General features: G+C 35.0%; 1 protein-coding gene across 1 annotated transcript; it reads left to right on the forward strand.

The window, feature by feature from the left end:
- Positions 1 to 3,678: 3,678 nt before the first annotated feature.
- On the forward strand, positions 3,679 to 14,557 carry LOC134839116 (calpain-15-like). Its single transcript, XM_063854554.1, has 6 exons — positions 3,679 to 3,893; positions 5,210 to 5,435; positions 10,029 to 10,243; positions 10,555 to 11,664; positions 12,383 to 12,564; positions 14,198 to 14,557. Exons 1-6 carry the CDS (start codon positions 3,779 to 3,781, stop codon positions 14,366 to 14,368), a joined length of 2,019 nt encoding a protein of 672 aa, XP_063710624.1. The 5' UTR covers positions 3,679 to 3,778; the 3' UTR covers positions 14,369 to 14,557.
- The last annotated feature ends 2,301 nt before the right edge of the window (positions 14,558 to 16,858 follow it).

Consider the following 16,858-nt stretch of genomic DNA (forward strand, 5'->3'; position numbering starts at 1 on the left):
CAGGACTCATCTCTACTGTACTTCTGGACTCATCTCTAGTGTACTTCTGGACTCATCTCTAGTGGTACCTAGGTAGCGTTCCCAGCCCACTTAGCCTGGAGGTAACAAATTCGCCTGGTACGGCAAAGGTCCTGGTTCCGAATCTGACCGGGACCTGTTTTTTTAACGGAAATTATTGCGTTTCAAAAAAAAATCGGCTTATTATTCGTCTGCTTATGTTTTGTCGGTCTAGTTGCCACATCTCACAATTGTTTTTTCATGCGATGCGCAATTAACATTGAAGTTTCTCTTAGTGTTTTGATTTACATCTGTCTGCAATTTCTTTACTTGTATATTTTCTTTTTGTTTTATTTCTTTATGTTTTTGCTGTCCAAGTGATTTCGGCTAATATATTATCGGCTTAATGACAGCCGAACTAAAGGCGATATTTGTGTTTTCATTTTGCTGTTTCTAGAGATTTTTCTGCTGTTTTTTGGGTTGTTTGCGAAGTTGGCCCTGTATATAGAAGACCATACAAGAGTTTTAAGTGGTTAATGAAATACTTTTAAAATGTTTAGCGCTTAGTTTTGTATGCCGCGCATGAAAGTCTGGGGGACATATCCTCACTTGTTGGGATTGATTTTTCGGCTATGATGTCAATATTTACCACCAATTTTGGCCTTATTAGCTCTTATGGCTCTGTTAAATTGAGGCAATGGCATTGAGGTTTCTGTAGGGATGAACATCCCGCGTTTATAGAAAAATCAAAGATCTTCATTTCATAAGAATGTGCCATTTTTGTTCCGACCACTCTCAAAGAGTGGAAAGGAACTATGTATTAAAGTCCGTTTAAAAAAAACTGTTTTCAGCCAATTTTAAGTAGGCAACTACCTCAAGGAAAAATTGCGGAGCCAACTGAAAGATCATGTTGAAGACCCTTTGTTCGTGATTCTGACTTGAAAAAACTTCAGAAAAGTTGTCTCAGGGTTGAGTTAATTAGGTTCGGTTTGAATATTTCCAAATTAAATTCTATTTAAAATCCCAAGTTAATTTCTAAAATAGTTTTAATGTTAGTAGCAGCATGCGTTTTAATATTGGTTCACTAAATTATTAAACATCTAAAAAAAATTTTCAATTTTTTCTAAATTTCGTTCAAAGATAGTGTGGTCAGCACATTCGTGCTTCTTGCACAGCAAGTTATTTTCCTTGTTTTTATTTGCATTGATTCGGCTGATTAGTTTTAGGGGATCTTAGACAAGATTATGATTCGTTGTTGCTTTGTTCCAACTGCACCAATCTCAACTGGGCTTGGCTTGGGCTATGAAAACATCTGAAGTATATTTGAAAATTTAGAACGGTTTTTTAGTTAATCTTGTTCGTGTACAAAGTATTTTGCTGAGTTTCAATCGGCAGTGTTGCCTCATTCAACACATGCCTTAGATTTATGTAAATGGAATGTTTGCATAAAATTTATAAAAAAATATATTATACAGAATCCCCCCAATGAAATTTTAATATCGCATTGTTTCTTTCTTCAGCCTTCATACTGAATTGTTCTCTGGAGAATTGTATTGGTGAGCTGTTTGTTGGTTCACCAAAAGTCGTCAAATTTGATTATTACAAAGTTTATCGAAAATTAAAAGTTCATTAAGTTTCAAAATATCTCAGTTTTTTTTTTCAGTATACGTTGCAACTGTTCTTGTTCCAAAAATTGGGGAGGAACTGTGTTTTCGGGTGTGTTTTCCTTAGCAATCAGCAAGGGTGTTGCAATCGGACACTAGACTTTTTTTACCGAGTACAACTTTGTGCACATGATGATCTCCAATTTTAAGATCTTCATTTTCAGCACGTTGCACTCTGAACGGCAGCAGTCGTCTCTCTGTTGGAACCTGCAACAGACATATTATGAGCATGTTAGCGTTTTGAATATCCGTCTTATTCAAAATTTGCTCTTTAGGTTGGGTGTAGCTTTATACCAACTTGTTTTTTTTAATCATGTTTTTTCTTTTTTTCTCAGTTAAATAAGTTTCGTCCTATATTATTTCGGCTTTATTGTCCTATATTATTTCGCCTTATATTGCGTCCTTTAATAAGCAAAAAAATGTGTTCGAGTGTGTAATGAAGGGGATGTGACTTTCGTTTGTTTTCTTTTTTCTTCTCGGTTTAATAAGTTTCGGCTTCAACACATTTTGATCTGATTTTGTCTTTTTTAAATTTCATTTTGTTTTCTTTTCTCGGGTTGATAAGTTTCGGCCGACTTCATATCGGCTTATTGACCTCAGTTTTTGTCGTTTGAGCAAAATTTTTTGTCTGTGCTTGTGTGTATTGAGGGGAATGGGGGATAAAAGTCTGCTGATTAGTTTTTAGGGCTTTTTTTTCATTTTTTTGTTGTCCTCTCAGGTATTTCCGGCTTGTTTACAGCTTGGTAAATTTTCTATTGTTACCTTCTATTGTCTTGGTGCAATTTTTTGATACTTTTTTCATTCGTTTCGATATAGATTCGGCATTTCTGATTTTTTTTTCGATTTAATGGCTGTTTTGTATTGGTGCAAAGCTCGGCTTCGTCTCTGTGTTAAGATTTTGTTTTCCACGCAAAATTAGGAACCACAAATAATTATTTGAATGGGCCGAATGGTATATCAACTTACAGACTTTTCAGTCGTGATTCGAATGTCCTTAAAAACTTTCAAAAAATTTCGTAGTGTCGAGAAAAACTGGTTTGAATTTTTAAATTCAAGTTCACTTTCGGACGAGTAAAGCGATTGAGTAACGTTTGTTATAGAAAGTTTTGGCTATTATTTAGGCTTCCAGGTTAAAAAAAACGTGACTTGATATAATATAGAACCAGTTTTGGAATTTTTTTTAGCGCTTCCTTGGCAACAAAGGTTTTCTAAGAAGCAAAAAAATATGTTGTGCAATTTTTTTTTAATTAAAAAAGCTTTTTTTTCCCCCAATTTGTTTCAAAGTATTTTGTTCGTAATTCATTTTTGACAAGTGTTCTCGATTAAGCCTAATTCACTAACTTTCTACGTGTTATCATAGTTTTCTATTCGCACCACACACTAAAACTTACACTAATTTGAAGAAAAAGATAAATTCTTTTTTTTTTAGATTTTATATGAATGTCGTCGGAACATTCTGTGCTATTTGCACAGCAAAGTTAATCCTTGTTCTTGTAATAATAGTTTTTTCCGTATTTTTCAGCTTCAGTATTTTGATAATTTTAAGCTGCCTGTCAGATTTGGTTCTATTCTCCTCGCAAAATTTGCGAAGGCTTCCGTCGCCGCTGTGTAGATAATTTGAACAAACTCTTGTCTGAGAAATTTCGAGCATGTTTTTCCGTAAAGAATTTCATGCTACTTTGTCCATGCAGCTGAGGAAAGATATAACGTAGGAAAAATTAAAAAGGCATTTGTATCATCAATTTCAATAGTTGTTTTTTTTGCGGAGAGTAAAAAGCTATTCATTAGCTGGGTGTAGGATTGCATTCAAGTGTTTGACGGAATTTTCTTTCGCATTAAATTGAAAGGAAATTGGTTCATACGGTCCGAAAGTTCCAGTTTCGTGATGGATCAAAGTTAACATCAAGATGGACCCAAATGTTTTTAGAAGAACTTAAATGTTTCCCAATTATTTGTAATTCTGCGTAATTAGTGTTACAAATTCATATGATCACAATATTGAGCTATCGTTTCAGAACTGACTGTACATAATTAATTGATTAATGTTACCTGTATAAATATCGCAAAATCAACTTTTTCACTTGATCGGAATCGGCGGTTGAAGCTGAAGCATCGCAATGGCCTCCCGAGGACGCACGACAACTACAACTAAGACGACCGACGCAACCACGGAAGTGCCGAGAAGCAAATCCAAGTCCAATTCGAAATCCAAGTCCAGATCCAAGAGCAAAGGTTAGTTTGAAGATTATTAAGCTTCAATGTACGAAATTCATTTCAACTTTATTTCATGTTTGCTTAATAGAGAAAACTGCTAAGGTCCATGGAGCTGTAATAACACGAAAAATTAAATGTAAAAAAAATTAAATTTATTTTTTTATTCAGTTTGAGATTTTTGCGAAAATCATCTACCTACACGCCATTTTAAGTACATAGTAATAAATTTTCCTCCTAGTAATATATCAATTATGGCAAATAAGCTTCATTCAACCAATTTGAAACGATTTCTAAGACGGATTAAATCTCCGCTTACGCGTTAATAGCGCGAAATCTATCGCGCGTTAATTGTCCCAAATTGGCCGAAATGGCAGTCTTCAAACCCCCATAACTTTACAAAAAATAATCATAGGTGAAATATATTTTCAAATTTTAAGCTCAGGCCAACAATAGCTTTCGAATGATATAAAAAGAAATCCCGTCAAAAATGGCCAGTGAAAAGTCGAAATTTGTATGTAGAAAAAAAAACCACCCCGAGCGCAAATATTCCGTTACTTTCGTTACGAAAGTCGGAACAATAATAAAAACTGGAGGCTTTTTCCCCTTTCCGCCACATTTCAAATTCTACATTTTCGTAGTATTCCTTTTTGTTATTATGGCTGAATGCGTGGCGTTACCTTGTAAAGTATGAAAAACAAATGTGTTCACAATAGTTAGTTTGTTCACGATGCAAAATTTCATTACATTATAACAACGTAAAATAGTTTTTCAAAACTGAAAATGGAATGTGGGGGTGGGGAGTAGAAAACTCGATTTCTCAAACTCAATTAATATCGCAATTTTTTTGAAATGCATTAATTTATACATAATTTGGCTGTGTGCTTGCGGTTTTTTACATGCAAAGTTAGTGTGAATGCTTTCAGTAAACTGTTCAAATTGTTAGATGCTAAGTTGCGTTTAGTTGTATTTGGTGCCACTTTTGCTGCAATGCATTGGTAATTTATTAGCATATGTAGCTGCTTTATTTGTGGCTATTGTTAGTAAATTGTCAAGGGTCCGTGGCGCAGATGCGAGGACAGGGCGCTCTTAAATCTCCTGGTCGTAGAAGCCAATCCGCCACGGCAAAAATTTTAATTTTCAAGGCCTTCTAGTTACCTTGAAAATTTAACTTCTCTTTTTTTATTGTATTTCACTTTAAAGAGCTGCTTTTTTGTCGTTTTCTTGCTTGTGTTTACAAAGCGCAGCTTCGTCTGTTTATATTTTTCCTTCATGTAACTTTCTGATAGACGAGGTTCTTGCTTGCGGAATTCACCAATTTTTCTCTCATGTTCTAGGTCGAGGATCATCACCGACCCTGTTGAAGCGACAGAGAAGTCGACTTGACAGTGAGTTGAGGAACAAAGACAAAAAACATGCGAAACATGACATCGACAGCATCATAGCCAAGTGCAAGAAGGACAACAGCAAGTTCACAGACGAAGAGTTTCCTCCTTCGCCCAAGAGTCTCTACTTCAATGGAGCGAAACCAGTCAAGACCTCAGTGCAGTACAACGAGCAGAAGTAGGTACAATTTGGCATAGCTCAAAGAAATCTATATTTTCGTGAAAGCCATGAAAAGAAGAAATTTGAGATGATTTGTTTTCGTTTTTCGACTGAATGGTTTACCTTGCTAGAGCAAGTGTCTTGTAATCGGAAACTAGATTTTTTTCCCGTAAACACCTTGTGACGTAAAATTGTGAAGTTGCTTTATTTACACTTGCGAAGCGAGTGTATTAGTATGAATTATCTTTTTTTCCAACTTAAGGAGCAAATGTTGGCAAATATAGCATGTGCTTTGACATTCGAATAGAAATAAGTTAACACAGTTGATGCATTTTTAATTCATCAAATGAACTGAAAAAAAGTGATTCGTTTCTAACAACAACAATAATGAAAACTCGATTCAAAAAATGTTCTCACTCAATATATTTGGCAAATTTTGAAATGTATAATTTATACATAAGGTGGTTTTATGCTTTACAATTTGTTACATGCCAAGTTAGTGTTAATGCCTTCAGTTTGTTATATTCGAAATTATTACTTGGAAAATTCAGTCTATTTGTATTGGGTGCCATTTTTGCTGAATCGCATTGGCAGATTAATAGCATATGTAGATGCTTTATTCGTGACTAGTGTTTGTCGTTTTTTAAGCTTGTGTGGCTGAGTGGATAGTGCGTGAGACTCAAAATCTCTTGATCGCAGATTCGAATCCTACACATAGCCGAGTTTTTGCTAATTCGAGGCTTAATTTCATTTTTTCTTTTTGCGTTTGATAGAGCTGCTTTTTGGTCGTTTTCTCGCATGTGTTTGCGAAGCGCAGTTTCGTCTGTGTAGTGAACCCAGGCAACTTCGAGACTTTTTCCCACTTGGCCTAGAGTTAACGCGGTTGCCTTTGAACCCTGAGTTGTGGGCTTCGAGTCCCAGCGGGTCCTTGTTTTTTTCAGAATGTATGAAATTAAAAATTTTTTTTCGGGAAAAATTGATTTGTCGGACTTAAGTTTGTCTGCTTATGTTTTGTAGGCTTAGTTGCCGCATCGGAAATTTTTGTGCTGTCAACCATATTCATCGTAGATGCAAATGTTTTTTATTTACTCCTGTAATTTCAACTGTGTTACTCCTGCAACTGGCTCTGAATTTTTCTTGTTAATTCTTGTAAAATTTATAGCCTTGACGTATATTTTTCTTGGTTTTCCTTTGTTTTTTCACTTAAAAGCCTTATTCGGCCTTAATGGTTTGGCTTTAATGTGTAATCGGCTTATTAAGATACTTTTTTGTCGCTTCACAGACAAAAGATGGTTGATTTTTAAAATGAAGATTTTAAAAGGTAGTTTGTGTTGCAAGATTTCAAATTTTTATAACTTTATTGCTAAAATTTATTTTCGACAACAATTTTTATGGCATTTTTTGGGCTCAATGGGCGTCTTCATAGTTGTTGTCGAGTTAATGATCGCTCAGTAAATACTAGATGCTTATTTAATACTGGTAGTTGTGTTTTTCGACTGTTTTTAGACTTGTGAAATCAAATGTCTTGTAATCGGGAACAAGACTTTTTTTTCTCGCGAACAAATTTCTCACAAGAATTTGCTTTTGCTTTAATATTGAACCTAGAAACTTCCAGGCGCCTTCCCAATTGACCTGGAAGTAGCACGCTTTTGCACTCTAAGGTGGCTCCCTCTAATTTGAGGAGTCCCGACAGGACCTTGTTTTTTCAGCATGAAATTGAAATTTTATTTCCGGTAAATTCATTTCCGTTCAGGAATTTTCACAATTTTTGCAAGATTTGTGGTTTTTTCTTCAATCAACCAGTATCCTTGGAAAAACAGCATTTTTTTCTATGTGACTGAATAATATTCTAGTCTCTTTTTATTTTAACCTACTGTCTACAGCCTTCGAAAAAGTCTGTGGGGGAATGTTTGATCTCTATTTTTGGATTTTTTGTTTTCTCAAAAACCACCATACCAAAACTAAGATTTTGGGTACAATGAATAGAAGGTGCTGTGGGAAGCCTTCCTGTGTGAGCGTCTTAGCTTATTTTTTCTACACGAATAGTAATGGCCCTTGGAAAAGTCAAATGTTGGTTTTCGATCTTTTTAAAATTTGGTTTTGTCTTGAGAATTACCCTCCCAAATCTGCGATTTTGGGCTCAATCGAAATAGCGGGTTTTAGGGAGATCACCTGTATAATCGACTACGCCCATTTTTTTCCCAAAGTAAAAAATGGCTCTCGGAAATGACTCCTTTTTCGATTTTTGAAATTATTTGATCTTCTTCGAAAATTACACTCCCAAAACTGAGAATCTGAATTTTTGGGTTCAATCGAAATAACAGGTTGTAAGAGTTTCCGCTGCTTGTGCGGCTACGCTCACTTTTTTCACAAAAATCTATGATTCTGGGAAAAGTCAAATTTTTTCAAACTATCTTGCCAATTCTTAATCAAGGGTTCAACCGAAACAACAGGTTGTTGAAAGTCTATCTGCATAAAGTTATGGCCTTCAAAAATGTCCAAGTTTTGAACCTTTTATTGGAAGTTTCTTGACTTTTTTCAAATGTACACTGTCAATTCTTAGTGAATGTTCACTCGATAAACCTGGTTCTGAAAATCTTCACTGCTTACGCGGCCACGATCTTTTTTCTGCAGAACTTATGACCATATATAGAACGATTTTGAATTTTCGTAAAATCTACTATATCAAATTCGAAATGAAAAATCCGGTTGCAGAAGCGGCGAATCGTTAATCTTTGTAAGAAAATTGTTGTCCTCGGGAAAAATTGTAAACATGTTTTTTAGAGAAAACTAAGGTATTGGGTAAAGTCCAGATTTTGAAATTACCCATTTCATACTATCAAACAATCGCTTCCTGGGTCCTTGTGATTTTATTGAGACATACCAAAATTTTGGTTAACCTAAGTTTTTTCCAACCTTTTTCTTTTTTTTCGACCTTAAGTTTTTGTTCGTGTTAAATCTATTCGCCTCTGTAAAGATTTTCGGTTTGATTTTTGCGGATGATTATCGATTCCACGGTTGCCGACTCGGTCGGTTTAGAATTTAACTTGAATATAGTATCAGTTTAGCATTCATGGAATATATGTTGGAGCTTAAGATTTTTTTCGTCATTAACTCTGTCGGCTTACTTAACAAAGTTTTCTCAAAATTTCCGGTGTTTTTTTGAGATAGTAAGTTTCAAAGACTCACAAAGACTCTGTAAGTTAAGTCACAAAGACTCTGTAAGTTTTTGAATACTGGAAATCAATCCAACAAGGACTAAAAAAATTTCAAACAGATCTTAAACAAAAGAAACTACTAATTCATTCTATTGTAACCTGGTTTGAAATCCTCTTTGCTCCTTCTTGAGCTTTAGGCTGTTTTCATCCTATCTTTTGATTGCTGTCGCAAATTGAATTGAAACGTTTTTTGAATTGTCCTAATGTTTGATTCTAGTCGGGATTTGTTTTTTTTTGGCAAACTGAAATTTTTATCTGTCTGCTTGTTTGTCCGCTTAGTTCGCCCAGAAGTTTGGCTGTTTTCTAAATATTCAGAATATTTTTTGTAAAGTTGCTAATGATGCTTGAAACTGAGTTCCATATTTTTCGGATTTATTCAGCAATTTTATGAGAAGCTCTGCTTCGCTTCTTTGTCTAAATTTGTTTTCATTTTTTTTCCGGAAATTGATTAGTTTTCGATTTTGTTATTTTGATCCCTTTCTATTCGCTAGCTTTCAATGCTGCACTTGCGTTGTATCGCATGTGATGTGAAGCTCTGCTCCGCCTCTGTGTTTTCTTTCAAGATCTGCTCAGCTTATTGTGAGGCCAAAATTTTCTGCCTGTTAAGCGAATGTTGAAAACTCAAATTTTTATAAATTCGAGTTTAGCATAAATAGGTAACTTGTGTTTTTGACGCAAGTGTGGTGTTTAATTGAATTTAAAAAAGATATCTGGGATCAAAATGGGCAGTTTTAGATAACTTAATTTCATTAAGGTTCGTTAACCGAAAACGATATAGTATGCTCAAAACGATTCCTGGAAATTCGCGAATTCGGTCGGCCGAAGCCACTGGTCTGTTTCGGTTAAAAAGTGATGATTTTAAAACATATAAAAAAGATTTTAAATGGTCTGAGAAGTACAGTAGGGGTAGTTCAGGTGGACGTTTGGGTCTATTCTGGTGAAGTAGATGTTCAAGAAGGGGCTGTAACTGGAATTCAAGTTGGAAAATGTTCTTTTGCTGCCGCAAGGTAGGGATTCTTTAGAAGGGGAAGTCTTTAGAAGGATATGCAATAGCCTGCTCGACACTTTTAGTGTACAGCTGTTTTAAAATCCTACTGTAAAATCATTCGAAGTGGTGAACTGAGCGGAGAGTAATTGATGATGGTAGGCAACATTTGAAATTTTACTTTCATATAAATTTTCTGGAGAACTGTTTTTTGGTGCAATCCTTTATAGTGCAGATGGTGGCAGTTTGAACTACTTGAAGTTTGCTTAAAGACGTAAAGCTGAGCATGCGTAATGAAAAATTGGTCTGACCAAGGCTTTGTAGGTAACCAGTTACATCAACAGGGGAACGCGAAAAAAAAATTGCCAACCATTTGGTATTAACTGTGAATGTTTGTTTGTTCTGTAGCCAAGATGAGAAAGTGTACAAGTGGCTGCGACCAGGAGAGTTCCAAGAGAGCGAGAAAAGCAAATTGGAATGGGCAGTGTTCAGGGAACCCAAGGGGTCCGACATCATCCAGGGAGTGCTGGGAAATTGCTGGCTCCTCAGCTCACTCGGAGTGCTGGCGGAGAAGCCGGAGTTCCTCAAACAACTGTTCCCCGTGGAAGAATATTGCGAGACAGGTATGTATAGGTATAATTGGGGGGAGAAATTATGCAATAAATTTAAGTGAAAATACGAAATCGAACATCAATCATTTACCAATACGAGCGGATCTCGAAAGAAAGCTTAACTTCGGGATCTTTTGAATATTAATACTCATTGATATTTGCAAAATAACTAAGTTTAATTGTTTTTGAAAGGAGTTTCTTAGAAATCAGATCAAAATGAATTAGAAAGAGAAACTATTTTCTGAGGACAAGATCTGTTTATAGATCACATCAATCGAAGCGTGTTGTTCTTAGGCCATCAGGATTTAATATTTTTGTTCAAGGTGTATATGAGGTGCGTCTTTGTCGAGAAGGAACATGGACTTTAGTTACAGTCGACGACCAGTTCCCATGCGACAAACGAAACCGGCTCCTTTATTCCGACTGTAGCCGACGTCAATTATGGGCGCCTCTTATCGAAAAAGCATGTGCAAAACTATTCGGTTGTTACGAAGCTTTAGTTGCGGGCAAATGTGTGGAAGGGCTGTCGTTACTAACAGGTGCCCCATGCGAATCCATAAATCTGCAGAAAATGAAGCATGAAATTGACCCAGATCATGAAGTTATTTGGGGTCAACTGCTTTCTGCTACACAAGCGGGTCATATTATGGGCGCTTCTTGCGGCGGTGGTCAAATGCAAGTTGATGATAAAGCTTTTGAAGATGTAGGCTTGAAACCAAGACACGCTTATTCAGTTTTAGATGTAAAATTAGTGGGCAAAAACCGCTTGATTAGATTACGAAACCCTTGGGGAAAGTTTTCCTGGAAAGGGGCTTGGTCAGATGACTCACCACAGATGAAAAAGGGAGGTAATAAAGAGAAGTTAAAAGCAGACCGGGCAAATGATGGTGTATTCTGGATGGAGTATAACGACTTAACCCAGTTTTTTGACAGCGTAGACCTTTGTAGAATTAATCATGATTGGATTTTCACCAAAATAAATGGAATATTGCCCTCGCTAACGTCAACACAACAGCACATGTCTTTAATGACAATACAAAAGTCAACAGAAGTTGTGATAACGCTTTTTCAGAAGAATAATAGACATACGAACATGTCGAAATGCATGGATTTAGCAATAGTGGTTGCGAGCTGTAATGATAAAACGTTTGCGCCCATTAAGATGACAGCACATAGTCGAAGACAGTTGAAATCTTTCGTTAGCGTGGCGCATGTTTTCAAACCGGGGACGTATGTAGTTGTTCCGATGGCGTTTAATCATTATGACAGTGAACAGAAAATGCCGACCAAGGCGAAACTGAAGAAGATGCCGAAATTTACCATGACCTTTCATTCCATGTCTAAAATTTCGGTGGATAGATTTTATATTGGAACTTATACCATGGCTGATTGCTTGTGGCACGCGGCACATCAAAAGGGGATCAAACATGAAGGTAAGATTTGAATAAATGCAAGCTTTATATTTAAAAAAAAAACATTTTTGTCTCAGATTATGAAGGTTCATTTTAGAGTACCTCAAAGTATGCTATAAAAGAAGGTAATATCTGTACACAAAAGTAGAAAACTTTGTATAAATGATGAAAAGTAGAAAACTAATTTAACAATGATAATAGATTTGCTCCCATCCCAATGTAGAACCAGCTTAATTGACCTAATTTGAAACAGTTTTGTAATTGTGATCGTGAAATATTCGAAACAAAAATTTATATGCTAGTTGTACAGATTGGTGCAATCACTGACTTTTTATTTACTCATCTTTTTGGATCATGTCTAAAACCCTATTAACTCACATAATTGAAAGGTAGTTTTTCAAATAACTTGAATTTTTAAGATGAAAAAAATTAGGAGTTAATGCTGGAATCTTATAAATATGCTTATAATTATGGCAGGTAGGAAGAGGAGTGAAATTGGCCGAAAACTTTGAATTGATTTCGAAAAAAAAATATTTTTTGTTTCATATTTAAAAGATAAATTGATTTGTTTGAGTTTACTTATTAAAAGTAGTTATTCCTTAGTAGCAAAAAAATTGTCAAATAAATTGCATGTAGTTAACCAGGGGAACAACGGCGGTTCTCTGTAAAAAGCTGAACAGCTCTGTTTGTTAGTCCTTCTCTCTTGTGGATAAATCGTCTTAACTTTTGTGGTGTGCAGGTAGGAAAGGGATGACAGTGTACTACTTGAGTGGAGGTTGGGCGGGACTGATAGTGGCTGTGGAGAACAGAGACGCCGACCTGTTTCTGCAGATCAAGTGCAACTGTGAGGACAGCACTAACGTAGTGGCCACCAGGGGAGACCTGCTCACTATGGATGTCATACCGCCAATGCACAGACAGGCGAGTTGTTTTGTTTGGAGTGTTTTACGAATATTAATAATAAGTTGGACTTCGAACAAATGTTTTTTTTTCAAGAAACAATCTGAAACACTAGAAAGTCCCTAAAATTGCAAATTATTCTTAACTTTCATGCCAATTAAGATTTCAACTGTATTTGAACTGCGAATATACTTTTTTTGAAATTTGATAATTCTGGAGTGACAACTAGGAGATTTACCATGCTTTTACAGAAACAATCAACTTATAGGAAAATGATGGAACAAAAAACGGGTCTTATGCACTAAACGGCCCAAAATCATTATTTCTACATCTCTTGAACTGAAATTAATGTGGTTGAATTTGATTGGCTAATTAGCCAATCAAGTTCCATCGACATTTTCTGCCATTTCAAGCGGATAAAGTTATTAGCCGAATTATTAATTTGAATTTTTGTTGTCAAGCCATTTTATTAAGTTTTTCTTGTCTGGGCAAGGTTTCACAAGTAACTCAAAATTAATTTGATTATTTTACAAAGTTCCATCTTTTCGGAAATTTCGGCTAATATTTTTATCTGCTGGAAAGGTAGATCGGAATGCCTGACCGTCTAACTTGAATTTGATAGGCTAAAATTACCCAATCAAATTCGATCGCATAATTTCCAGCTTAGGATGTACAATATTTGATTTTGGGCCGTTTAGTGCATAAGACCCCAAAAAACGATCACTTATCGAGACACGAACTTTTCAACAAGCTGCAATCAATCGGCTCTTTGCTTTCTTCGCCCAATTAATGATCTGCGAAGGATATTATTAATTACGTTCAATAATTAAAAGATTTATTCATGTTAAATAATTTCGAACTTTTTAATTATACTTTCAAGGACATAGCCCAGTTGCATCAACATAATGATTCATGACATCATCATAATGATTGGGTTCAATTTCCGGAAGGGTCCGTTGATTGTGCAATATATATGTATGGTGAGAATACTAATGGATAATAGGGTAACCCACGGTGAACAGAGTAATCCGTCTCAGGCATGTGTAGGTGAAAGGGAGGAGAGGGTTGGAAACAATTATGGGTGAAGTGCGAGATAACAAATAAATTGAAAAAAGTTGTTGCTTTGCTTTAAATTTGATTTGTGTTCTGAAATAATATGCTCCGATAGTGCAGTTTGTATGACGCGCGCCAGAAGAACCGGACGCGGAGGTTGCAATCCTGCTCCGGTGCTTTAAAAAAAATTATTGAATTTTATGTTAGTATTTAAATTGAGATTGTTGATTAAATTCACATTATGATGATCAAAAGTTTGAGGTAAAGCGCTAAGAGGTTCTGCTGATCCCGTTGCTTGTCTCTTCCAGGTTTCTTTCCGATAAATTTCAGAGTTATAAATCTCAAATTGTGATGATTTTGCTTGGATTAGTTTCTCTCTTTCTGTATTTGTTTATTTCTTACTTTCCTAGGATATTGTAGGATTCGAGTTCCTATGAAGAATTATATCAATGATTGGTTGCTCGATAATGTTTACAGAAATGAGATTACTCCCTATTTGCTTCACTGACACAATAATTGCTCTTACCTACCTCTGAACAAAGTTAGATGACCCTGGTCAGAGTTAAATCGTGTGAACCAACTAGAATAGTCTTCATTCTAGGTGATCGTGGTGTTGAGTCAGCTGGAAATGTCAGGTGGTCATCAGATAAATCATAAATTAACCCACAGAACCTCCACTGGGTCCGATTTGGACAACTGGGCTCCCAAACAGACCAACGTGCCAGCTTTAACTCAGGCTATCTGGGGTCTGCATGCACCCCGGCCTCTATAGTACGAAACGAGAAATTCAACTACTATAGATTATGTTGTGCAATTCATAGTCGTTTGGAGTTCCTCAAATGGTCATTTTGTTCGTTTTATGGCTTTTCGCTTCAATCAATTCAATTTGAAAAACAATTGTGTCAAGTAATTCACAATTAAACTTGGTGGATTAGTTAATAACACAGAGTCTGCAGAAAAATAGGCATGATTGAGAATCATTTTTGATAAAAAATGAGTTTTTTATCTCTGATTTGAAGAATTGAGTGAAGCGAATAGAAGAATACGGCTATTTCTGTTTGACATTCCATGTTTTATTGCAGTGAATGGTTTTTAAACTTCATGTGATGAGCAAATACCGAAGCCATTGAACTCTGGAAGCATTCAATTACGGTGCTTTTAAAATATGTTTAAAAAATAAATTTAATTTAGGCAGTGATTTTAATCAAATGAATGGCTTTAAGAAATTTAGAAGTAAGCAATCGAAAAAATTTGAAATTTATTTTTGAATTTTGACTGATTTTGATTTAACTTTCACTGCTTAAAGAAACAAAGAGAGGAACTTTTATCATCAGCGCTTAAAAATCACAGGGCCAAGCACTTTATTTAATGAACCAATTTACAAAGCTATGAATATTTTGAATCTTTAAGTAGTTATTCAGTTAACTTTTCCACAAAGGGAATTTAGTATAGAAAAAACATAATCCGTTTTCCTAATTACGAATAGTTTTTTTCTTTGCTCGGACCATTTGCAGTTTAAGGTGAACACTAAAGCGGAAAATGGCTTCATTTGGAGAATGTTACCTACCAATGTTTGTTTGTATCAAGGGTCATCCAAGCTTAAGGGTACAGTCGCCTTAGCAAATAAATTAAATTAATTAAGCTTTGCCATGTACTTCTAAGCGTGTATTTACTTTTTTCTTAAAGAGCAGTTTTCTCTGCTCAAAGCCTCCTTTTTCGAATCATCTGGAATAATTTTTAACTGTAAAAAACGAAGTAATTTTCATTTAAATGGGTCTTTATGATTATTATTTTTTTAGGAAAAAGTTTTTAGGATAAATTACAGAAATGAATTCATAAATATTAATGCATTTATGAATGCAATCAAGAGTATTTGCTTTTTTAAAGTTCAATTGAAATTAATTTGCTGAAAATTAGTTAAATTGCGCTCACCGATTATTAATGCGAAAATTCCGCAAAAAACATGAGCGACTTCTCGTTGCGTACTGGATTTCTGTTCTAAAATTTCCCAGCTGAAAAAAAAACATATATTGAGCCAGTCGTCTCAAATTGGTTAATTTCTATCAAAAATCAAAAAAGTGTCATTCCTAAGTTGTTCTCGAAATTCGAAGAGCTTTAAGACAATAAAATTTTTTCCTTTGAGGTTTGAAATTAAGTGAGATTTTTTCAATAAAATAAAGTGGTGGTTTCTGTTTGGTTTCCTTGCGTTCATTGACTTTTTTCCATTTGACTGTTATAGGTAGTTATTATTTTATAGGAAAAAGTCCGAACTGTTAAACTTGTATCTTAAGTGGAGCGAAGCTCGGCTTCGTCTGTGTTAAATCAAAAGGTTAAATTAAATGGTTACCAGTTTTTGGTATACGATCTATTGAATATTTTCGAAAGTGCAGCACATATGTGGTCAGAACACCTTGTGCTGTTTCAAAAAAATATTAGTGTGGCAATACCGGGCGGCAATTAGGATCAAAAAAATGCAGTGCGACAATCAGGATAAAAAAATGCATTTTTTGATGCTTCTCAAACTCTCTACAAATACATTCAACACTGGAAATGTATGTGTTGGTAAATAAAAATTTTAGAAATAAAATTCTGCTAGTCAACTAGTTCTGACAAATCAATCTGTGCTTTTGATGCGGTGCGTAAGTTCATAATTTGGCTACTGCTTTGACTCGGGCTTAGACCTTTGAGCTAAATTAAAATATCTGCTTTGAAAAAATTTAATTTTAGGATAACGGTGAGCTTTACAGTTTTTAAAACAAGTTTTGTCATTTTTGTTGAGTGAAACACTTTTTTCTATATCTTCCCAACCGCATGTAATTCTTTTCAGTGAATTTTTGCCGGTTTTTAAAACGTAGTAGTTCAGACTTTAATATAGGTCCTGATATATATATTTTTTTTCAGGAAAAGTCTGAAAATTTATCAGGCTCAAATTTACTTTTTCGCAGCTTTAATTTCTTTTCAAGTTTAGTTCATTTCCTTTGTTAAAAGGAAGGAAAACTCCACTAGCGAACAGGAAAAGTGTAAAAGTCATGAAAAACGTGATCGACTTCTAGAAATAGGAATTTTATTTACTTTTTGTTGATCCAGTTTTCTCATATTATCAAAAATAGACAATCATTAATGGTTCTAGAATTTCAAAAAGGTTAAAGACCATTCATATTTTTCTTTGAAATTCGAAAATTGAAGATTTTCCAGTGAAGTTGCAAAATGAGTCGCTCTTCCATCTGTTATATTTAAACGATTTTAATAAACTTGGACTGAA

The sequence above is a fragment of the Symsagittifera roscoffensis genome, chromosome 2, assembly GCF_963678635.1.
Source record: "Symsagittifera roscoffensis chromosome 2, txSymRosc1.1, whole genome shotgun sequence".
NCBI lineage: Eukaryota > Metazoa > Xenacoelomorpha > Acoela > Convolutidae > Symsagittifera > Symsagittifera roscoffensis.

Coding starts and splice junctions, on each gene's coding strand:
- LOC134839116 (XM_063854554.1), top strand. CDS start 3,779: ATGGCCTCCCGAGGACGCACGACAACTACAACTAAGACGACCGACGCA. Junction 5,436..10,028: donor GTGCAGTACAACGAGCAGAA/GTAGGTACAATT, acceptor TTTGTTCTGTAG/CCAAGATGAGAAAGTGTACA. Junction 12,565..14,197: donor TACCGCCAATGCACAGACAG/GCGAGTTGTTTT, acceptor TCTTCATTCTAG/GTGATCGTGGTGTTGAGTCA.